The following is a 25,150-nucleotide window of genomic DNA, read 5'->3' on the forward strand; positions in this document are numbered from 1 at the left end:
TTAACCCTGGGGTGGATTAACCACGGGGCGGATTAACCCTGGGGCGGATTCACTGTTACCTCTGGAATCTCCCAAGTATCTAGCCTTGGACTTCTCCTCTTCCTGATCGACATGCTGTGGCTTGGCGACATCATCCGAAGATGTGAGCTCACCCTCCACAGGAATGCTGTCGACATCCAACTCTACCTCGCCATAACCTTCGAGCAGCGGGACTCCGGGGAGCAGCGTCGAGGAGGCCAGCTGGTGCAGCTGCAGCAAGGGCAGAAGGTAAACAAAGAAGTAGAAAGAAATCGAAAGGTGACGTCACAGCCAAGGGGGTAAGTGATTGGCTGGTGATTAGTGAGTAGTTTTTCTTTTTCTTTTCCTTTATAGGTAACCTTTATCATTGTTGTTGCCAAATTAAGTTAATCTAGGGGTTAAGTCATGGCAGGAGAGCTCGGACACGTGTCATGCTCCTCTTGTGCTATGTGGAAACTTAGGGACGCTTCCAGTGTCTCTGACGACTACATGTGCGGGAAGTGTGTCCTGCTCCAGTTCCTGACAGACCGCATTGCGGCACTGGAGCTGCAGGTGGATTCACTCTGGAGCATCCGCGATGCTGAGGATGCGTGAATAGCACGTTTAGTGAGTTGGTCTTACCGCAGGTAAAGGTTACACAGAGAGATAGGGAATGGGAGACCAACAGGAACAGCAGTGGAAGGAAGATAGTGTAATGGTCCCTTGCAGTCAACCACCTCCAAAACAGATACACCATTTTAAGTACTGCTCGAGAGGATGACTCATCAGGGGAGGGCAGCAGGAGCCAAGTCCATGGTACCGTGGGTGGCTCTGCTGCACAGGAGGGCAGGAAAAAGAGTGGGAGAGCTATAGTGATAGGAGATTCAATTGTAAGGGGAATGAATAGACGTTTCTGCGGCCGCAATCGAGACTCCAGGATGACATGTTGGCTCCCTGGTGCAAGGGTCAAGGATGTCTCGGAGCGGTTGCAGGACATTTTGAAGGGGGTGGGTGAACACCAGTTCTCCTGGTGCATATAGGCACCAACGATATAGGTAAAAAACGGGATGAGGTCCTCCAAGGTGAATTTAGGGAGCTAGGAGTTAAATTAAAAAGTAGGACCTCAAAGGTAGTAATCTCAAGATTGCTATCAGTGCCACGTGCTAGTCAGAGTAGGAATCGCAGGGTAGCTCAGTTGAATACGTGGCTTGAGGAGTGGTGCAGAAGGGAGGGATTCAAATTCCTGGGACATTGGAACCGGTTCTGGGGGAGATGGGACCAGTACAAACCGGATGGTCTGCACCTGGGCAGGACCGGAACCAATGTCATAGGGGGAGTGTTTGCTAGTGCTGTTGGGGAGGGGTTAAACTAATATGGCAGGGGGATGGGAATCTATGCAGGGAGACACAGGGAAGTAGAATGGGGTCAGAAGCAAAAGATAGAAAGAAGAAAAGTAAAAGTGGAGGGCAGAGAAATCTAAGGCAAAAATCAAAAACGGCCACATTACAGCAAAATTCTAAAGGGGCAAGGAGTGTTAAAAAGACAAGCCTGAAGGCTCTGTGCCCCAAGGCGAGGAGTATTTGTAATAAGGTGGATGAATTAACTGCACAGGCAGCAACTAATGAGTATGATATAATTGGCATCACAGAGACATGGCTCCAGGGTGACCAAGGCTGGGAACTCAACATCCAGGGGTATTCAACATTCAGGAAGGACAGACAGAAAGGAAAAGGAGGTGGGATAGCGTTGCTGGTTAAAGAGGAAATTAACGCAATAGTAAATAGACATTAGCTTGGATGATGTGGAATCCGTATGGGTGGAGTTGCAGAATACCAAAGGGCAGAAAACACGAGTGGGAGTTGTGTACAGACCACCAAACAGTAGTAGTGAGGTTGGGGACAGCATCAAACAAGAAATTAGGGATGCGTGCAATAAAGGTACAGCAGTTATCATGGGTAACTTTAATCTACATATAGATTGGGCTAACCAAACTGGTAGCAATACAGAGCAGGAGGATTTCCTGTAGTATATTAGGGATGGTTTTCTAGACCAATATGTCAAGGAACCATCTTGAGGGCTAGCCATCCTAGACTGGGTGATGTGTAATGAGAAAGGATTAATTAGCAATCTTGTTGTGCAAGGCCCCTTGGGGAACAGTGACCATAATATGGTAGAATTCTTTATTAAGATGGAGAGTGACACAGTTAATTCAGAGACTAGGGTCCTGAACTTCAAGAAAGGTAACTTCGATGGTATGAGACATGAATTGGCTAGAATGATACTTAAAGGGTTGATGGTGGATAGGCAATGGCAAACATTTAAAGATCACATGGATGAACTTCAACAATTGTACATCCCTGTCTGGCGTAAAAATAAAACATGTAAGGTGGCTCAACCGTGGCTAACAAGAGAAATTAAGGATAGTGTTAAATCCAAGGAAGAGGCATATAAATTGGCCAGAAAAAGCAGCAAACCTGCGGACTGGGAGAAATTTAGAATTCAGCAGAGGAGGACAAACGGTTTAATTAGGAGGGGGAAAATAGCGTATGAGAGGAAGATGCTGGGAACATAAAAACTGACTGCAAAAGCTTCTATAGATATGTGAAGAGAAAAAGATTAATGAAGACAAATGTAGGTCTCTTGCAGTCAGATTCAGGTGAATTTATAATGGGGAACAAAGAAATGGCAGACCAGTTGAACAAATACTTTGGTTCTGTCTTCACGAAAGAAGACACAAATAACCTTCCAGAAATACTAGGGGACTGAGGGTCTAGTGAGAAGGAGGAACTGAAGGAAACCCTTATTAGGCGGGAAATTGTGTTAGGGAAATTGATGGGATTGAAGACCGATAAATCCCCGGGGCCTGATAGTCTGCATCCCAGAGTACTTAAGGAAGTGGCCCTAGAAATAGTGGATGCATTGGCGATCATTTTCCAACAGTCTATCGACTCAGGATCAGTTCCTATGGACTGGAGGGTAGCTAATGTAACACCACTTTTTAAGAAAGGAGGAAGAGAGAAAACGGGTAATTATAGATCGGTTAGCCTGACATCAGTAGTAGGGAAAATGTTGGAATCAATTATTAAAGATGAAATAGCAGCACATTTGGAAAGCAGTGACAGGATCGGTCCAAGTCAACATGGATTTATGAAAGGGAAATCATGCTTGACAAATCTTCTGGAATTTTTTGAGGATGTAACTAATAGAGTGGACAAGGGAGAAGCAGTGGATGTGGTGTATTTGGATTTTCAAAAGGCTTTTGACAAGTCACAAGAGATTGGTGTGCAAAATTAAAGCACATGGTATTGGGGGTAATGTACTGACGTGGATAGAGAACTGGTTGGCAGACAGGAAGCAGAGAGTCGGGATAAATGGGTCCTTTTCAGAATGGTAGGCAGTGACTAGTGGGGTGCCTCAGGGCTCAGTGCTGGGACTCCAGCTCTTTACAATATACATTAATGATTTAGATGAAAGAATTGAGTGTAATATCTCCAAGTTTGCAGATGACACTAAGCTGGGAGGCGGTGTGAGCTATGAGGAGGACGCTAAGAGGCTGCAGGTTGACTTGGACAGGTTAGGTGAGTGGGCAAATGCATGGCAGATGCAGTATAATGTGGATAAATGTGAGGTTATCCACTTTGGGAGCAAAAACACGAAGGCAGAATATTATCTGAATGGCGGCAGATTAGGAAAAAGGGGAGATGCAATGAGACCTGGGTGTCATGGTACATCAGTCATTGAAAGTTGGCATGCAGGTACAGCAGGCGGTGAAGAAGGCAAATGGTATGTTGGCCTTCATAGCTTGGGGATTTGAGTATAAGAATAGGAAGGTCTTACTACAGTTGTACAGGGCCTTGATGAGGCCTCACCTGGAATATTGTGTTAGTTTTGGTCTCCTAATCTGAGGAAGGACGTTCTTGCTGTTGAGGGAGTGCAGCGAAGGTTCACCAGACTGATTCCCGGGTTTGGAGGACTGACATATGAGGAGAGACTGGATCGACTGGGCCTGTATTCACTGGAGTTTAGAAGGATGAGAGGGGATCTCAAAGAAATATATAAGATTCTGACGGGACTGGACAGGTTAGATGCAGGAAGAATGTTCCCGATGTTGGGGAGGTCCAGAACCAGAGGACCCAGTCTAAGGATAAGGGGTAGGCCATTTAGGACCGAGATGAGGAGAAACTTCTTCACTGAGAGAATTGTGAACCTGTGGAATTCTCTACCGCAGAGAGTTGTTGAGGTCAGTTCATTAGATATATTCAAAAGGGAGTTAGATGTGGCCCTTACAGCTAAAGGGATCAAGGCGTATGGAGAGAAAGCAGGAAAGGGGTACTGAGGTGAATGATCAGCCATGATCATATTGAATGGTGGTGCAGGCTCGAAGGGCCGAATGGCCTACTCCTGCACCTATTTTCTATGTTTCTATGTTAACACCTCTCTTGACTCCTCTGGAGCCTGTATCGTCAGACTGCAATTTTCTCCAATTAAACTGCCATCATCTTTGGTCCCTGCTACAAAATCCACACCCTTCCCACCAATTCCAGCCCTTTCCCCATCGTGCCTGTGCCGGCTCTTTGAAAGAGTTATCCGATTAGTCCCACTTGCCTGCTCCTTCCCCAGATCCCTGCAAATTTCTAATTTGCCAGTATATATCCAATTCCCTTTTGAAAATTACTATTGAATCTGCTTCCACCACCCTTTCAGGCAGCACGTTCCAGATCGTAACAACTCACTGTGTAAACAGATTTCTCCTCATCTCCTCTCTGGCTTTTTTGCCATTAGTTTAAAATCTGTGTCTCTGGTTACACACCCTCCTGTCTGCAGAAACTGTTTCTCCTTACTTACTGCATCAAAACCCTCCTCATTTTAAAAACCTCTGTTAAATCTCCTCGTGACCTTCTTTGCTCAAAGGTGAACAATGCCAACCTGTCTTGTCTCTCCACATATCTGAAGTCCCTCACCTGGGAATTCTGCTCAAACATTATCCTTGTCTTTAAGTTAACACCATCTTTCCTGGAAGTGTGTTCGCAGCCATTGTATTCTCTGTGTAATGTATCTAAATGGGCTTTTATACTTACCTGATGTCATAGTTGAGTTTAAGTAGAGTGGACTCTGTGCGTCGCTCTCCCGTTGTACACTTGGCACTAGGAACCAGGTCTTAGGAGGCGTCCGGGGGCTCCGTGTGTAATACTGAGATATGGGCCATCATTATCATAGGCAGTTCCTCGGAATCGAGTAAGACTTGCTTCTACTCTTAAAATGAGTTCTTGGGTAGCTGAACAGTCCAATGCGAGAACCACAGTCCCCGTCACAGGTGGGACAGATAGTCAATGAAGAAGGCGCTTGATTTCTGCATGCTCTTATAGGGGGTGGTCTCGGGGGTCAGGTTCACTTCTGACCTTCTGAGCGGTTCGAATCGCTCCCACTCCCTGGGTTCTAGACTTTGGATTTATTTGGGGATGTGACAAAGTGCAAGAAACAACTGGTTTTGGTGCAAGAAACTTAGATTTTATTAAGATAAAGAAAGTACAATGTCAAAACACACAATCACTAGAATAAGGACACTATCACACTTTCAAAAGGGGTTACAGTAAATAATACACCTCCCACTTCCCAATGCCTAACTCTGACTAGGTTGAACTCCAAAGTAAACAGGGATTATGCTCACCAATTCTTTTATTGTCAGTTAGCGGTGGTTCGCGGTTTCAGGGTTCGCTGGACTCTGTTGGTTCTGCTTGCCGTACCCCGAACGTTGTGGAAAACTTCTTACTACATAGTCTACAGTTGGGTGGTGTCCGCTGATGCGGTAGGGCGCGTATTGGATTTATGGGGTGAGTACCCACTTTCTTCCGTCAGCAGTAGGTTTTAAAGTTCCTTTAGGTAATATTTCATCTGTTGGTAGCTAGGAACAAACTGTTGAATGGAAACTTTCGAGTCTTTGGTACAGCAGGCGGTGAAGAAGGCAAATGGTATGTTGGCCTTCATAGCTAGGAGATTTGAGTATAGGAGCAGGGAGGTCTTACTACAGTTGTACAGGGCCTTAGTGAGGCCTCACCTGGAATATTGTGTTCAGTTTTGGTCTCCTAATCGGAGGAAGGACATTCTTGCTATTCAGGGAGTTCAGCGAAGGTTCACCAGACTGATTCCCAGGATAGCTGGACTGATATATTCTTTACTCAGAGAGTTGTTAACCTGTGGAATTCCCTACCACAGAGAGTTGTTGATGCAAGTTCATTGGATATATTCAAGGGGGAGTTAGATGTGGCCCTTACAGCTAAAGGGATCAAGGTGTATTGGAGAGAAAGCAGGAAAGGGGTACTGAGGGAATGATCAGCCATGATCTTATTGAATGGTGTTGCAGGCTCGAAGGGCCGAATGGTCTACTCCTGCACCTATTTTCTATGTTTCTTGAGGAATTTTATTCTTAGAATTTGTCGATCGCGGTGGTTTCGATGTTACCACGTTGACTGTGGTCAGTTGCTGCCACGATGGCGATGTCCGAAGTTACTGGGAACTGATTTTCTCTGCCTTGAAGATGTTCTTCCTTCATCTTTGTAGCAGAGCAATGTGGCCCAGGAGTGTCGTCGAGGCTGAAGATGTTGATGTTCAGAGGAGCTCCGTAGAAGGCTCTGTAGCCAACTCTCTGGAAGGCTCCTTAAAGCTGCGGTCTCTTTCAACCCATAGAAAAGGGCCCCAGTTATACTTTGGGAGCCGTACTAATCTGCGCACCAAATCGACCCCGATTCTTTGTCTTAATTTTGGTGGGATTAAGATTTCTTTGTCATATTTTGGCGGCTCGTTAATGATAACCTGTCTCAGCTGTGTCGATCTGTCGAATTCGTTTTTGATTTGGGAGATTGAGTTTTGGTATCTACGTTGTCTGCCCAGGCCTGGGTTTTCCATGCAGGCTGGGTGGGCTGCTAACATTATGTATGCGCTGGATGGGTTTCCTGCTAAGAGCGATGGCTGGCTACCTCTGGGTCGATTGTTGCTGTTTTAATGTCTCCTGGGGAGAAGGGTTTTTGAGTTTACACAATTCTCCAGACAATTTGTTTAGCTTCAATACCCCAGACGGTTTCAATACCCAAAGACTGGCTTCTATAGAGGCTAATTGTCCCTCAGTTTTGCAGTCTTTTTCCACACGGACCCAATATGCCTTTTAAAATCCCAAACTTCATTAAAACTCGTAGCTTCTTCCACATGCATTTTAGGATCCCAAGCTTTCTGGCTGATAGTCCCAAATCGAATGTCCTTTCCAATGAGTCCAAACACTGTGGGGGGGTGGGGTTCCACGAACTTTGCAACCTTACACTCTCGGCGATGAGACTCGAGGTGCTCAACTTCCTCCCGGATGTACTTCCTCCACTTAGGGCGGACTTTGGCCAGGGACTCCCAAGTGTCGATGGGGATGTTGCACTTTATCAAGGAGGCTTTGAGGGTGTCCTTGAAATGGTTCCTCTGCCCATCTGGGGCTCGCTTGCCACGTAGGAGTTCAGAGTAGAGCGCTTGCTTCGAGAGTCTTGTGTCGGGCATGCGGACAATGTAGCCCGACCAACTGAGCTGATCGAGTGAGGCCAGTGCTTCGATAATGGGGATGTTGGCCTGATCGAGAACACTGACATTGTTGCGCCTGTCCTCCCAGGAGATTTGCAGGATCTTGCGGAGACATCGTTGGTGGTATTTTTCCAGCAATTTGAGGTGTCTACTGTATATGGTCCACGTCTCTGAGCCATATAGGAGGGCGGGTATCACTACAGCCCTGCAGACCATAAGCTTGGTGCCAGATTTGAGGGTCTAGTCTTCGAACATTCTCTTCCTCAGGCGACCGAAGGTTGCGCTGGTGCACTGGAGGCAGTGTTGGACCTCGTCGTTGATGTCTGCCCTTGCTGATAGTAGGAAACCGAGGTATGGAAAGTGGTCCTCGTTGTCCAGAACTGTGTCATGGATCTTGATGACTGGGGGGCAGTGCTGTGTGGCGGGGTCAGGTTGGTTGAGGACCTTTGTCTTACGGATGTTTAGTGTCAGGCCCATGCTTTCGTACGTCTCGGTGAAGATGTTGACGATGACTTGGAGTTCAGCCTCTGAATGTGCGCAGACGCAAGTGTCGTCCACGTACTGTAGTTCGACATTGCCCCAAAACAGTGACAGCAACAGAAACAATGCCGCAGGAAAATCAACGCCGGAGTATTCGAAGATCCTACTAAGAAAGCCCTATTCAGCCAGCGCTTTGCTACCAACCTGGCGACTCCCAGTGATCCAAAGACGCAGAATATCCACAGTGCCTGGTCTGCCCTCAAGGCCTCCATAATTGGCACCTGTGAAGAGACACTCGGTCACTCGACCAGAAAACACCAAGATTGGTTCGATGAGAATGACCAAGAGATCCAGGAGCTAATATGCCGCAAACGCAAGGCATTCTTGGACTAGAAGCAGTAACACAACTTGAGAGCAAGAAAGCAGCTCTAGAGACGCCTTAAGGCCGAGGTCCAACAGAAAACCCTAGACCTAAAGAACAGAATGTGGGTGGAGAAAGCGCAGGAGATCCAGCAACTATCCGACAACCACAACGTGCAAGGATTCTTCAGCTACAGCCCAAGCACCCAACACCCTACTCCACTGCTTGCCAAGAGGTGCTCATCAAGGACAGAGAGGCAGTCAGTGCCCGCTGGAAGGAGCACTTTGAGGATCTCCTTAACCGAGACTCTTTCTTCGACATGAGTGTCCTCGACTCCATCCCACAGCATGCCACCCGCCACCATCTCAGCACAACCCCAGCCTGGCACGAGGTTGAAAAGGCCATATGACAACTGAAGACCAACAAGGTATCAGGAGCAGATGGAATCCCCGCTGAAGCATTAAACACGGCAGAGAAGCACTACTGGCACGGATCCATGACCTCATCTCTCTTATCGGGAAGGAGAAGATCATGCCAGGAGATCTCGGAGACGCTATAATCGTGACCATCTTCAAGAAAGGTGACAAGTCCGACTGCGTTAACTGCAGAGGAATCTCCCTGCTGTCGACCACCAGGAAAGTCATTCTCCTCAATTGTCTTCTCCCTGTAGCTGAAAAACTCCTCCCAGAGTCGCAATGCTGATTCCGTCCACTAAGGGGCACAATGGAGCAGATACAAGAGAAATGCAGGGAACAGCACCAACCCTTGTCCATGGCCTTCTTTGACCTCACAAAAGCCTTCGACACTGTCAACTGTGAGGGATTAGGGAGCATCCTCCTCCGATTCGATCAAAAGTTTGTCACCATCCTCCGCCTGCTCCAAGATGACATGCAAGCCATGATCCTGACCAACGGATCTATCATAGACCCATTCCACATTCAGACCGGGGTCAAGCAGGGCTGTGTAATTGCGCCAACGCTCTTCTCAATCCTCCTTGCTGCAATGCTCCATCTCACTCTCGGCAAGCTCCCCGTTGGAGTGGAGCTAAGTTACAGGACAAACGGGAATTTGTTCAACCTCCGCCGCCTCCAAGCCAGATCCAAGGTTGTCCCATCCTCCATCATCGAATTACAGTACGTAGACAATGCCTGCATCTGCGCACACTCGGATGCCGAACTCCAAGCCATCGTCAACACCTTCACCGAGGCGTACGAGAGCATGGACCTTACACTAAACATCTGTAAGACAAAGGTCCTCTACCAACATAACCTCACCACACAGCACTGCACCTTGGTTATCAAAATCCACTGCGTGGCCTTGGACAACATGGACCATTTTCCATACCTCAGGAACCTACTGTCAAAAAGTGCAGACATCGACGACGAGGTCCATCACCGCCTCCAGTGTGCCAATACAGCCTTCAGTCACCTGAGAAGAGAGTGTTTGAAGACCATGACCGGCACCAAGCTCATGGTCTACAAAGCATTAGTGATACCCACCCTCCTATATGGCTCAGAGACATGGACTATGTACAGCAGGCACCTCAAACACTGGAGAAGTACCACCAAAGTTGCATCCGCAAAATCGTGCCAATCCATTGGGAGGATAGGCGCACCAATGTCAGTGTTCTTGCTCAGGCCAACATCCCCGGCATCGAAGCACTGACCACGCTCGATCAGCTCTCCTGGATGGGCCACATCGTCCGCATGCCTGACACGAAACTCCCAAAACAAGCGCTCTATTCTGAGCTCCGACAAGCGAGCCCCAGGTGGGCAGAGGAAACGCTTCAAGGACACCCTCAAAGCCTTCATGAAAAAGTGCAACCGGCACCTGGGAATCCCTGCCCCAAGACCGCCCAAAGTGAAGGAAAAGCATTCGGAATGGCGCTGATCATCTCAAGCCTCTTCGCCGAGAGCAAGCCGAAGCCAAGCGTAAAGAGCAGAAGAAGCGTGTGGCAAACCAGACTCCCTACCCATCCGTTCCTCCAACCTACAGTCCTCTGCCCCACCTGTGACAGAGACTGTAGGTCCCGCATTGAACTCTTCAGTCACCAGAGAACTCGCTTTTAGTGTGGAAGCAAGTCATCCTCGACTCTGAGGGAATGCCTAAGAGAAGAGATTTGATTAACTGCCCAGTCCTTAAATTAATTAGCATCATTCGAAGACAAAATGAAATGTGAGAGGTCACCCACAGTACTTGTTAAACCATTGTATTTGCTTCACAATTATTGCAGAACCATTTGCCCTAAAGACAAAGAAAGGTGTTCGAAAGCTTAATTGTTTTGCTGCTTTTCTCCGGTCTTTATAGTTTCACAGATATATACGATAAACTAAACATTCACATTCGTCATCATAGGCAGTCCCTCGGAATCGAGGAAGACTTGCTTCCACTCTTAAAATGAGTCCTTAGGTGGCTGAACATTCCAATACGAGAGCCACAGTCCCTGTCACAGGTGGGACAGATGATCGTTGAGGGAAGGGGTCGGTGGGACAGATTTGCCGCACGCTCTTTCCGCTGCCTGCGCTTGATTTCTGCATGCTCTCGGCAACGAGACTCGAGGTGCTCAGCGCCCTCCCGGATGCACTTCCTCCAATTAGGGCGGTCTATGGCCAGGGACTCCCAGGTGATGGTGGGGATGTTGCACTTTATCAGGGAGGCTTTGAGGGTGTCCTTGTAACGTTTCCTCTGCCCACCTTTGGCTCGTTTGCCGTGAACGAGTTCTGAGTAGAGCGCTTGCTTTGGGAATCTCGTGTCCGGCATGCGGATAATGTGGCCTGCCCAGCGGAGCTGATCAAGCGTGGTCAGTGCTTCAATGCTGGGGATGTTGGTCTGGTCGAGGAAACTAATGTTGGTGCGTCTGTCCTCCCAGGGGATTTGTAGGATCTTGCGGAGACATCGTTGGTGGTATTTCTCCAGCGACTTAAGGTATCTACTGTAAATGATCTATGTCTCTGAGCTATACAGAAGGGCGGGTATTGCTACAGTCCAGTAGACCATGAGCTTGGTAGTAGATTTGGGGCCTGGTCTTCGAATACTCTTTTCCTCAGGCGACCAAATTAATGTCTGCTCTTGTTGATAAGAGGCTCCTGAGGTATGAGAAATGGTCCACGTTGTCCAGGGCCGCGCCGTGGATCTTGACGACTGGAGGGGGGGGGTGGGGGGCGGCAGTGCTGTGCGGCGAGGACAGGCTGGTGGAGGACCTTTGTCTTACAGATGTTTAGCGTAAGGCCTATGCTTTCATACGCCCCAGTAAATACATCGACTATGTCCTGGAGTTCAGCCTCTGTATGTGCACAGACGCAGGCGTCGTCCGCATACTGTAGCTCGACGACAGAGGTTGGGGTGGTCTTGGACCTGGCCTGGAGATGGCGATGGTTAAACTGCTTCCAACTGGTTCTGTAGTTTAGTTCCACTCCAGCGGGGAGCTTGTTGACTGTGAGGTGGAGCATGGCAGCGAGGAAGATTGAGAAGAGGGTTGGAGCGATGACGCAGCCCTGTTTGACCCCGGTCCTGACGTGGATTGGGTCAGTGATGGATCCATTGGTAAGGATCATGGCCTGCATGTCGTCATGGAGCAGGCGGAAGATGGTGATGAACTTTTGGGGGCATCCGAAGCGGAAGAGGATGCTCCATCGACCCTCGCGGTTGACAGTGTCAAAGGCCTTTGTAAGGTCGAAGAAGGCCATGTATAAGGGCTGGTGCTGTTCCCTGCATTTTTCCTGCAGCTGTCGTGCTGCAAAAACCAGCTATCAGTGCGCTATAGTGTGTTCTTTGTGTTGCATCACAAGGCCAGTCATGCTATTGTGCTTTTTATATTTTTGAGGTGAGACTTTTTCTGTAAATACTTCCTTTTTTCCCACCTTGTTCTTTCCATGACAGGCACTGTCATGTATCTTACATTATTATATATAACTGTATCCTAACATGCTATACATGACTGTAATAAGATATGACCTGTAACCACCAGCATACCTTACCACCAGGGGTGCACTTGCAAGAGACAGGTATATAAGGACAGGTCTCAGGCAAGTGCAGCATTCCAGAGCTGTGAAATAAAGGTGCAGGTCCAGACTGACCTTGACTTCACTACATGTCTCGTGTGAATCTGTACTGAGGGGACAGGACTTTACAGTGGCGACGAGTTATGGGATTACAGAATCCACAGAATGGCAAACAACGGATCAGATGAAAAGTACAATGCGGGAGACAATTGGGAGGACTTTATAGAAAGGCTCCAGCAAAGCTTTGTAACCAAAGACTGGTTAGGCGACGAAAAGGCAAACAAGAGAGGAGCCCATCTCTTGACCAGCTGTGGCTCAAAAACATACGCTTTAATGAAGGATCTGTTGGCACCCGAGAAACCAGCAAGCAAGTCGTTTGAAGAATTGAGCACACTGGTAAGAGACCACCTGAAGCTAGCGAGCAGCCTACACATGGCCAGACACAGGTTCTACAACTACAGACGCTGTGTGGGCCAGAGCATACCCGACTTCGTGGCGGAACTTCGGAGGTTGGCTAGTTTATGTGAGTTCTCCGATGAACTGAGGAGAGAAATGCTGAGAGACTTTTTCATTGAAGGAATAGGCCACGCAGGCATATTCCGAAAGCTCATAGAGATCAAGAACCTGACCTTAGAGGCAGCAGCACTGGTTGCACAGACATTCTTGGTAGGGGAAGAAGAAACGAGATTGATTTACAATGCAGGTACGACAACTAACAAAATATCGTAACAAGAAGATCACAGCACTAAACAAGCTGCTACCCCCACACACAGACAAAACCGGGAGAACAGGCTCTCGACAGCAGGCAGAAGCCATCAAGGGCCATTCACACCTCATCAACCCACAATGCGAGCAATCAACTACAAACTGAGAGAAGCTCAAGAGAGATCAGCCAGACACAGCTCATTCTTTGGGAACACTTTGAACAATGGAACAGGTCTATGCTGGAGGTGTGGGGGTGGGCACTTGTCAAGGGGATGTCGATTTCAGCAGGCTGTTTGCAGAAACTGTGAATATATCGGGCATTTGGCCCGCATGTGCAAAAAAACGGCAGCTCGGCTGATATACGAATCGGATGGGTCGGAAAGCGGACCAGAAGATGGTGGGGACAGTACCCGGGACACCGATGTACAGCGGGTCAATACGGTCAATGGCCGCTGCTCCTACAACAGGACACCTCCTATAATGATGAGGGTCCTACTCAACGGTATATCTGTCAACATGGAGCTGGATACGGGAGCGAGTCAATCTCTCATGGGCGCTCAACAATTTGAACAACTGTGGCCGCATAAAAGAGACAGACCAAAACTCACAAGGGTCGACATCAAACTAAGGACCTATACCAAAGAAATCGTACCAGTCCTCGGCAGCGCCACGCTCTCTGTCACATACAAAGGGACAGTGAACCGACTTCCCCTGTGGATTGTTCCCGGAGACCCCCCAGCATTGCTGGGGAGAAGCTGGCTGGCAAAACTAAACTGGAAATGGGATGATGTCCTTGCCATGTCATTAGAGGAATGGACCTCCTGCTCAACAGTTATAAAGCGATTTGAACATCTCTTTCAGCCAGGTGTGGGCACTTTCAAAGGGGCCAAAGTCAAAATCTACATCACACAGGATTCTAGCCCGGTCCATCACAAGGCCAGAGCTATACCCTATGTGATGAGGAAAAAGATTGAACATGAACTAGACAGGCTTCTGCGGGAAGGCATTATATCACCTGTGGAATTTAGCGACTGGACAAGTCCCATCGTCCCAGTCATGAAGCCTGATGGATCTGTACGAATCTGTGGGGACTACAAATCTACCAGAAACAGAGTCTCCCTACAGGACCAGTACCCGCTGCCCAGAGCGGAGGACTTATTTGCCACATTGGCTGGAGGTAAACTTTTCTCAAAATTAGACCTCATATCTGCGTATCTGACGCAAGAATTGACCGAGGAATCCAAGCTACTCACCACCATCAACACACATCGAGGCCTTTTCATGTACAATCGATGCCCATTCGGCATCAGGTCGGCAGCTGCCATATTCCAGCGCAACATGGAGAGTCTGCTCAAGTCCATGACAGGGACGGTTGTATTTCAAGACGACATACTTATCACGGGCAGGGACACCGACCCCCACCTCCGTAATTTGGAGGAAGTACTAAAGCGGTTGGATCGGGTAGGCCTACGAGTCAAGAAATCCAAGTGCCTGTTTCTCGCACCCGAGGTTGAATTTTTGGGCAGAAGGATTGCCGTTGATGGAATCCGCCCAACAGAGTCCAAAACAGAAGCAATTCGCCTGGCATCCAAGCCCCGGAATGTCTCAGAACTGCGCTCCTTTCTCGGGCTACTCAATTACTTTGGGAACTTTATGTAGAACTTAAGCACGCTGCTGGAGCCTCTCCACGTGCTACTCAGGAAGGGGCCCGATTAGTTTTGGGGGGATGCCCAGGAACGCGCCTTCAATAAGGCATGCAACCTTCTGTGTTCCAACAGTGTTTTGACTTTCTTTGACCCAGGTAAAAAGCTAGTTCTCACATGCGATGCGTCTGCGTATGAAGTCAGGTGCGTTTTGCAACATGTCAATAGTGCGGGCAAATTACAACCCATAGCTTATGCCTCCAGGTCACTTTCGCGGGCGGAGCGCAAGTACGGAATGGTAGAGAAGGAGCCCCTCACGCCCCTCCTATCCGAGAGCAAGGCAATAAACGCCAACGCCTCGGCGCGAATTCAACGGTGGGCACTCATGCTGGTGTCCTACGACTATACCATAAGAGACAGACCAGGCACAGACAACTGTGCCGACGCGCTCAGCAGGCTACCCCTGGCGACCACGGAAGGGTCTGACGAACAGGACTGTGAGATAGTCATGGCAATCAATGCCTTTGAGTCCACTGGTTCGCCCAAGACGGATCGCCAAATCAGAGCCTGGACGGCCAGCGACCCCACGTTATCCTTAGTAAAAAGATGTGTCCTAACCGGTGACTGGGCAGAGGCTCGCAATGCCTGCCCTGAGGAATTAAAACCCTTTCACAGGCACATGCATGAGCTATCACTACAAGCAGACTGCCTGATGTGGGGCAGCCGAGTAGTCATGCCTCTGCGAGGCAGAGAGGCATTTGTCCGGGAGCTCCACCGCGAGCACCCGGGGATCGTTCTCATGAAGGCCATAGCCAGATCCCTCGTCTGGTGGCCTGGTATTGACGCGGACTTGGAGCTCTGCATCCGAAGGTGCATCATTTGTGCCCAACTCAGCAATGCCCCCAGGGAGGCTCCAGTGAGCCCCTGGCCCTGGCCTACCAAACCGTGGTCGCAGGTGCACATAGACTATGCGGGCCCATTCATGGGCAAAATGTTCCTCGTAGTTGTAGATGCATTTTCAAAGTGGATCGAATGCACCATTTTAAACTTGAGCACAACCTCCACCACTGTGGAGAGCCTCGCAACCATGTTTGCAACGCATGGAATCCCTGACATAGTGGTCAGTGACAATGGTCCGGCTTCACCATCGCAGAATTCCAAGACTTTATAATTGACCAGGGCATAAATCACGTCAAGACGGCACCGTTCAAGCTGGCCTCCAATGGCCAGGAGGAGAGAGCAGTGCAAATCATTAAACAAGGCATGCTTAAAATCCAAGGTCCCACGCTGCAGGGTCGCCTGTCGCGACTGCTGCTGGCATACAGATCTCATCCACACTCACTGACTGGGATCCCCCCCACGCAACTGTTGATGAAAAGGACTTTAAAAACAAGGCTCTCATTAATCCTCCCAGACATGCACAAAATCATTGAGGCAAAGCTGACTGAGTACCATGACAGAAATTCGAGGGGGAGATGGAATGAGATAGGGGACAAAGTGTTTGTACTAAACTATGGCAGGGGTCCCAAATGGCTTGCAGGGACAGTAATGGGCAAGGAAGGAAAGAGGCTACTGGTAGTACAAATGGACAATGGCAAAACCTGCCGGAGGCATGTAGACCAAGTCAAAAGCAGATTTACCAACAACACTGCGGAACCAGAGGCAGACTACAATGTGGAACTCGCACCACACCTGGTGTACAGACAGAGGGAACAACCTGAGGAAAGGGCAATCCAAACAGACAGCCCAGGCGAGTGAACAACAATCACACCAATCGAAACAGGGAGCCCAGGCGAGATACCAGCAACCGCACCCAAAGAAAAACAGACACCAAAGCAAACAACTGAACCACAACTCAGACGCTCCACGCGAGAGCGTAGACCACCTGAGAGGCTGAACCTATAAAGACAATAAGACCTTGGGGGAGGGTGATGTCATGTATCTTACATTATTATATATAACTGTATCCTAACATGCTGTACATGACTGTAATAAGATATGACCTGTAACCACCAGCACACCTTACCACCAGGGGTACACTTGCAAGAGACAGGTATATAAGGACAGGTCTCAGGCAAGTGCAGCATTCCAGAGTTGTGAAATAAAGGTGCAGGTCCAGAGTGACCTTGACTTCACTACGTGCCTCGTGTGAATCTGTACTAAGGGGACAGGACTTTACAGGCACCATTTGCAGAATATGGGTCCAGTAGTCTGGTGAAGTATGATAGTGAGCTAGCAGCGTGAGATCTAAGGCTAGTTGTGAAATTAAATTCAATAAATCTGGTCATTTGTGGGCTGGAACAAGAAAAATGACCCTGAAATCTGCTGAATTGTCATAAAAATCAAAGTAGCTTCTCTCGTGTTCCTCAGCAAAGGGACCGCCATCAGGTCTGGCCTTCATGTAACTTCAGTCCCGCTCTATGTGGTTGACTCTTAACAGGGCAACTAGCGATGGGCAATAAATACTCATTTGCCAGTTTTGCCCACAAATAATAGAGAAACAAAAATTGACTGTCAGTGAAAACAGTTTGAGATCTCTGCGCTCCTCTAATTCTGGCCTCTTGAGCATCCCTGATTTTAGTCACTCCACCATTAGTAGCCATGTCTTCAGCTGCCAAGGCCCTAAGCTCTGGAATTCCCTCCTGTTGTGGAGTATTAAAAGTATAACACTCGGCACAAAGGTCCGTATATAGAGAAAAGAATTGTTTATTAAAACCTGATTAATCAAGGGAGAACTGGTTGCATCAGTACCCGTACTGAATGCTCTAATCGCCGGTCTTGTGGGACAGGCTGCGCAGTTACATTTAATACAGTCGAAGTACAGTCAAAACGGTGAAACTACACGGGGAAGTGTTCCATTGGTTATTTGCCACCAGTCCCCGCCCACCTGCTACTAATACATTGGTTACTACAGTTTACAGCAATTTCATTGGTTACTACAGTTTACAGCAATTTCATTGGTTACTACAGTACAGTAGTTTCTAATGATTTCATTGGTACATTCAGTTATGGCCAGTGTTACATTTCTGTGAATGTGTTCCCAGGCTAGCTCTCAGACTGTGTCCTTGACAGATCCATCTGGCTATACTCATTTCAAAGGGGCCTTGTTTCTGCTATCTCGAGTGACAGGAACATGGTGACCTCAAGCTCATTATTTCTGTGAGCTGTCTACATAAATCTTGTGTGTGCTCATAGAAGTGTTATCTCCTTAGATAATTTCTCTGGCCTTAGCCTTAACCCTTGTGAGCCCTGTTGTTCTGTGTTTCAGCCTAATTGCTGGAATGTGGGATTCAGCTATTCTACCATGAACGCATTAAACCTTTCTCTCAACATTCTTGCTTTATGTTTTAATTGTACCAAATTACTTATCCACTGATTAAGGTTTTCGCTCCTGCACCTCCTTAAACCTCTCCACCGCTCGTTCCTCCTTTAAGAAGTCCCTTAAAACCTACCTCTTTGACCAAGCTTTTGGTCATCTGCCCTAATGTCGCCTCGGTGTCAAACTGTGTTTGATATTGCACCTGTGAAGCGCCTTGGGAAGTTTTACTACGTTAAAGGCACTATATAAAAATGAGTTATTGTTATTGACTCTATGTAGGGGCAGGAGGTACTCCATGAAGTTTAATGTGGTATTAATACCTAACTACACTGTGCTGCACAATTGTATAACATTCAAATCCAGGCTGCACTTTCAGTGTACTTAAACAGATTCAATAATAAATCATTTAACATTACCCAGCTGTTTCTTCACAGTTTAAAAACAGATTCCACAATTTCATGAGCATGTTTAGACATTTAGGACAGAACTGTGGAGCTGGTGAATTCTAACTCCACCAAAATAAAATCACGGACTATTTCACAGCTCACAAGACGTGAACATTTTTCTTTAATTTTTAATATCTTAAACTGTACTCACCTTTTAAGATGTTGTAATAATTCTTTGCTGCATAAAAAAAATCTCACAAGGTATGAGCATTTTCCTTTATCATTCTAAGATGTTATACTGTATCACCCTTGTGGGCAAATAACGGTTTTATGCACCAGACCAGCCGAAATTTCTGTTGTGTTAGTTGCTCAGAGAATTGTGAACCTGTGGAAATTCACTCAGAGAATTGTGAATCTGTGGAATTCTCTACCACAGAGAGTTGTTGAGGCCAGTTCGTTAGATGTATTCAAAAGGGAGTTAGATGTGGCCTTTACGGCTAAAGGGATCAAGGGGTATGGAGTGAAAGCAGGAATGGGGTACTGAAGTTGCATTTTCAGCCATGATCTTATTGAATGGCGGTGCAGGCTCGAAGGGCCAAATGGCCTACTCCTGCACCTATTTTCTATGTTTCTATGTTTCCCGCTTCATGGTAATTCCCATTTAATCACAATTTGCAAGGTTATCCCAAGTACTTCCAATTAAGTGGATTTCCCCATAGAATTAACCTTTGCGTATAGAGCGGATAACATGCATTCATCCTATTTTTGAAACCACAATTATAAAAGTGGAAGTGTGACTGTTGTTGTTTCCTATGGTGGGAAAAGCCTATAATGGAATGCCTAGTTTGGCTGTCCATTCGATGTCCCAGCTGAGATGCTGAGTGTAGAAATGAGCTGCCACCCACCACAGAGCTCTGTGGGCGGGTCGATGTGACGTGTTCCATGGTCTGGGACTTGTGGTGTCCCTGCACCTTGCTACAAAATCACACGAGGTATGTACTGAAGACACAGTCACTACGTGACCTTAACCTTTATTCCCAGGACCAAGAAGTGATGACCCTGTGTGGGACCTCACTTTAAATACCTGAAAGCCCAGATGAGGAGTGTCTCCCACAAGTTCACCCCCTGTGGTCAAGGTGTGCATTTCTAGGATATGTGTACAGTATGTAGTGGTTACATGAAGGTTACAGTTACATGAAGGTTACAGTTGTGTGATGGTTACATACATGACATCACCTCCCCCCTCACGTCTTTTTGTGTCAAAGGTCAAGTCTTTAAGGTGGTCGACGCTCTCTCGTGGAGCGCCGCAGTTGGGGCTCTGGTGGCTGAGCCTTGGCATGCGTCTCTGTCACCTGAGGTGATTCCGGCCTGTCCGGGCTGGCCGCAGGGACTGTGCATGCTGGTGAATGTCCTTGTTGCTTGTCCACTGGCAGTGGTGTGGGTGACATCTCATGCACTTCCTCAGGTTCCTCAGTGTCTATGCTGAACCTTTTCTTTACTTGGTCCAAATGTTTGCAGCATATCTGCCCATTGTTGAGTCTGACCACTATGACCCTATTCCCCTCTTTGCCAATTACGGTGCCCTCAAGCCACTTGGGTCCCAAAGCATGGTTAAGAACAAATACCGGGTCATCCATTTCTATGCACCTCTCCCTTGAGTTTCGATCATGGCACTCGGTTTGGGACTGGCGCTTGCCTTCATCAATGTCTGCCAGGGTTGGATGAATGAGGGACAGCTGCATTTTAAGCGTGCGTTTCATGAGGAGTTCCGCTGGCGGGACTCCCGTGAGCGAGTGTAGGCGGGACCTATAGACCAGCAGGAGGCGCGATAGGCGGTACTGAAGGGAGGGTCCTTGGATACGGAGCATGCCTTGTTTTATGACTTGGACCACACGTTCCGCCTGGCCATTGGAAGCCGGCTTGAACGGCGCTGTCCGGATATGTTTGATACCATTACCCGACATAAACTCCTGGAATTCATGGCTGGTGAAGCACGGGCCATTGTCGCTGACCAGAATGTCCGGCAAGCTGTGGATCGCGAAACCGTGCGCAGACTCCACTGTCCAGGTCTGAGTCAATTCCCGGCCACCATACATGTGACCAGGCAATAGCCTTCATTAGCACGATGCCAGGGTGCTCGCTGTGGAGTTCCCTGATGGATGTCATGCTCGAGTTTAATATGATGCACTCAATCCATTTCGAGTATGCATCGACAACAATCAGGAACATTTTTCCCATGAACGGGCCTGCGTAGTCTACGTGAATACGTGACCATGGCCTGGTGGACCAGGGCCATGGGCTGAGTGGGGCCTCCCTGGGGGCATTGCCCAGCTGGGTGCACGTCGTGCACCTGCGAACCCAGTGTTCCAGGTCTGAGTCAATTCCCGGCCACCATACATGTGACCGGGCAATAGCCTTCATTAGCACGATGCCAGGGTGCTCGCTGTGGAGTTCCCTGATGAATGCTTCCCTTCCTTTCTGGGGCATGACTACCCGGCTGCCTCATAGCAGACAGTCAGCTTGGATGGAGAGCTCATCCATCCGTCTGTGAAACGGTCTGACCTCCTCGGGGCATGCCCCGTGTGCGGGCGCCCAATCCCCAGTCAGAACACATTTCTTTATCATGGACAGGAGAGGGTCTCTGTTGGTCCAGATTTTGATCTGGTGGGCTATGATAGGGGAGCCTGCAGTGCCAAAAGCCTCAATGGCCATGACTATCTCAGCGCTTTGCTCTGACGCCCCCTCCATGGTGGCCAGAGGGAGCCTGTTGAGCGCGTCAGCGCAATTTTCATTGCCTGGCCGGTGCCGTATGGTGTAGTCAAACGCAGCCAGCGTGAGAGCCCATCGCTGTATGCGAGCTGACGCATTAGCATTGACAGCCTTGCTGTCGGACAGCAAGGATGGTAACGGCTTGTGGTCCGTTTCTAACTCAAACTGTCTACCGAAAAGGCACTCTGGAGACCTGCAATAAAAGACTAAGGTCACACTTTACTTTGAGCTCACAGTGTTCAGTCTGACTCTTTCTCCATACACAACAATGTTAATCTTCATATTGATTGGACAAATCAAATTAGCAAAGGTAGCCTTGAGTAATCATAAAGTATATGCGGGATGGTTTCTTGGAACAATACATCGTGGAACAAACGAGAGAGAAAACTATTTTAGATCTGGTAATGTGTAATGAGTCTGGATTAATTAATGATCTTGTAGTGAAGGATCCTCTTGGAAAGAGTGATCCTAACATAGTAGAATTTCAAATTCAGTTTGAGGATGAGAAAACTAGGTCTCAAACTAGTTGGGGGTAATATATTAGCGTGGATAGAGGATTGGCTAACTAACAGAAAACAGAGAGTCGTGATAAATGGGTCATTTTCAGGTTGGCAAACAGTAACTAGTGGGGTGCCACAGGGATCAGTGCTGGGGCCTCAACTATTTACAATTTATATTAATGACATGGATGAAGGGCCCGAGTTTAATATAGCCAAATTTGCTGATGATACAAAGATAGGTAGAAAAGCAAGTTGTGAGGATGACACAACAAATCTACAAAGGGATATAGATAGGCTTAGTGAATGGGCAAAAAATTGGCAGATGGACTATAATGTGGGAAAATGTGAGGTTATCCACTTTGGTCAGAAAAATAAAAAAGCAAATTATTATTTAAATGGGGAGCGATTACAAAATGCTGTTGTACAGAGGGATCTGGGGGTTCTTGTACATGAAACGCAAAAAGTTAATATGCAGGTACAGCAAGTAATCAGGAAGGCAAATGGAATGCTGGCCTTTATTGCAAAGGGGATAGAGTATAAAAATAGGGAAGTCCTGCTCCAACTGTACAGGGTATTGGTGAGACCACACTTGGAGTACTGCGTACAGTTTTGGTCTCCATATTTAAGGAAGAATATACTTGCATTGGAGGCAGTTCAGAGAAGGTTCACTAGGTTGATTCGTGAGATGATGGGGTTGTCATATGAAGAAAGGTTGAGCAGGTTGGGTCTATACTCCTTGGAGAGGTGATCTTATTGAAACATATAAGATATTGAGGGGGCTCGACAAGGTAGATGCAGAGAGAATGTTTCCCCTCATGCAGGAATCTAGAACTAGGTGACATAGTTTCAGAATAAGGAGGTCGCCCATTTAGAACTGAGATGAGGAGGAATTTCTTCTCTCAGAGGGTCGTGAATCTTTAGAATTCTCTACCCTAGAGAGCTGTGGAGGCTGGGTCATTGAATATATTTAAGGTGGAAATAGACAGATTTTTGAATGATGAGGGAATCAAGGGTTATGGGGAACGGGCAGGGAAGTGGAGCTGAGTCCATGATCAGATCAGCCGTGATCTTATTGAATGGCGGAGCAGGCTCGAGGGGCCGCATGGCCCACTCCTGCTCTTATTTCTTATGTTCTTATGTAACTGTTTAGGGAATTGAGTGATTTAGTGGATTGAAAACTTCCACCTCCAGGATTCAGACTTGTTCCTCTGTAGAGTGAGCTTGGGGTAGTATCAATCCAAATCGTAGGTACATGTGCATAGTCCAAAACTGCCCATAACTGAGATTTCTATACCGCTTCACACTACAGAAAGACTCCTCAAACTACTTTAGGAGACAAGTGGACACAGAGCGAGAGGGAGAAAGAGAAAAACCAGGAAAAGAGAGCTGGGGTGTGGCTAAACAAGAAGGAAGGGGTAATGTGAAGGGATTTCGGGAGGTAATCCCAGAGGGCAGTGTGTAACAGCTAAAAGTGTGGTAGCTGATGGTGGAGTAGAGAGATGGGTTTGTAAGGAGCAGAGGAGTGGATGGTATGTGCAGTTATGTATAGATGGACGAGCTCAATGAGGTAGGAACATAGGAATTCCTGGACCAAAAAAAGACCATGGTCCACCTAATTCGCATTCTATCATCCTGATAGTCGCATGATACAACGATAAAGGAGTGGTTGATTAATTCTAGCAATTGATCTCTAATCAATGAGTCTGCAACAGATTCAAACATGAAGCGAGGAAAGCCCCAATGGTGGGGAGCTTTGGGAAACACATGTTCTCCCAAGCACGTTACATTTACCACATGTCCACATGTCAGGCCTTGAGTACCCATGGGGTAAGGTCCTGGAGGGTTTTGAAAGTGAAGACAAGAATATTAAAATCAATTGGCATGTCAATTTAATTCTCCAAGCCACTCCCTGATCCTACACAGTTCCAACAAAACTCAACATAACATAGAATTATAGAGTTCAATTTCCCCCAGGGATTTGTGCCGTTTTTTTTGAGCAGGCTGCTCTTTTTGGCCTAAATTGAAAAACCACAGCTTCCCCAATCAATTTGCACCAGCGTAACTCATGTTGGTTACGAATTTTTTAGGTCAGTTTTTTTTCAGCCAAAGGAGGCGTAACCAGGCACCGGCGCCAATTCTGGCCATTTAGGAAAGCTGAGAGTTACTCCAGTTCTGATTAGGCCGGCGTATGTGGCCTGTCCTGAAAAACCTTCCCTCGAGTTAAGGAAATTGGCGCAGGCAAGGAAAGCGGTGCAGCAGGTGCCCGGACACACTGAAAGAATTGAAAAACACATAGCAGCAACTTACCTCTAACCCCACCCGAAGACTGTCCGGTCCCATTCTCAGTCCCCGGTTCACAGAGAGAGAGAGAGACAGAATGAAAATCCAGGGACCGAGAATGGGACCAGACCGGCACGCCCTTCGGGCGGGTTGGAGGTAAGTTGGTGCTATGTGTTTTTCAATTCTTTTAATGTGTTGGGAGCTGACTGTATGTTTCACTTTGCAGCCTCAGCTCGCATTGTGTCCCTTATTACCATGGCAGCCCGATCTTCTTGGTGCAGATCAAGGCTCCACCCCCAAAACTAAAGGTCGGGTTACACCAGGCCAAAATGAAGAAATCCAACGGGGAAATTTAGAATATTTTTTTTTTGGCGTACTTAGGCCCCAAAAAATCAGGCGTAACTCTTTAAGTACGCCAAAAAAATGCTTTGGGGAAAATTAAGCCCATAGAAATTTACAGCATTTTCCCGTAACAAATCCACGCTGACTGTCCTTGATTAATCCGTGTAACCTCGAGAAACAGCAGCTCATCTTTCTATTAGGCACTTTACAGCCTTCTGGACTCAGCACTGGTGAATTCAACAATTTCAGGTCATAGTCCCTGTCCCGATTTTTCCAGGCGGCAGCTGTTGATAATTCTGATAAAGGGTGGGATTAAGGGCCTGGTGGGCCAGGGGCAAACCGATCCAAATGGGCCTGTAGTTATCTTTGTTCATGTTCACTACATTACGTATATGATTCTGATTCTGTATGAAAACATAGACCAGTATATTCAACAATGAAAGCGTATATTCTGTATCAAGTAGGTATATATTCTGGTTCTGGTAACATTGCAATACTAGATTCCTATACATATATGCAAATTTTTCTCAATAATATGGGAAATAAAACAGGCTAGTTCATATTCTGTTCTGTATATAGGTACATTAGTGTATATAGGTACTTCTGTATATAATTATAAACAAGTGAATCTAGCCTGTAAAGTATATATCCTGTAGATACTTTACAAGATAACATTGCGAGACTTCCTATATGCGAATTTCTCAATGATGTCTTCCATTTCAATAGTAGCCAACAAGTCATGTTCAGTACACAGAAGTGAAAGGGCATTGAGTCGGATTTGGCCCATCGTTGACCGAATTAGATTTTTCACTC

At 47.4% G+C, this 25,150-nt stretch overlaps 1 protein-coding gene across 1 annotated transcript in view; it reads right to left on the minus strand.

Moving 5' to 3' along the window:
* The window catches only part of LOC139266268 (protein ANKUB1-like), a 60,815-nt gene continuing 35,665 nt past the window's right edge, over positions 1 to 25,150 (minus strand). Inside the window, exon 6 of the mRNA XM_070884098.1 lies at positions 1 to 249. Coding sequence (XP_070740199.1) covers positions 1 to 249 — 249 coding nt within the window. The remainder of the gene's footprint in view (positions 250 to 25,150) is intronic.

The sequence above is a fragment of the Pristiophorus japonicus genome, chromosome 6, assembly GCF_044704955.1.
Source record: "Pristiophorus japonicus isolate sPriJap1 chromosome 6, sPriJap1.hap1, whole genome shotgun sequence".
Taxonomy (NCBI): Eukaryota; Metazoa; Chordata; class Chondrichthyes; family Pristiophoridae; genus Pristiophorus; species Pristiophorus japonicus.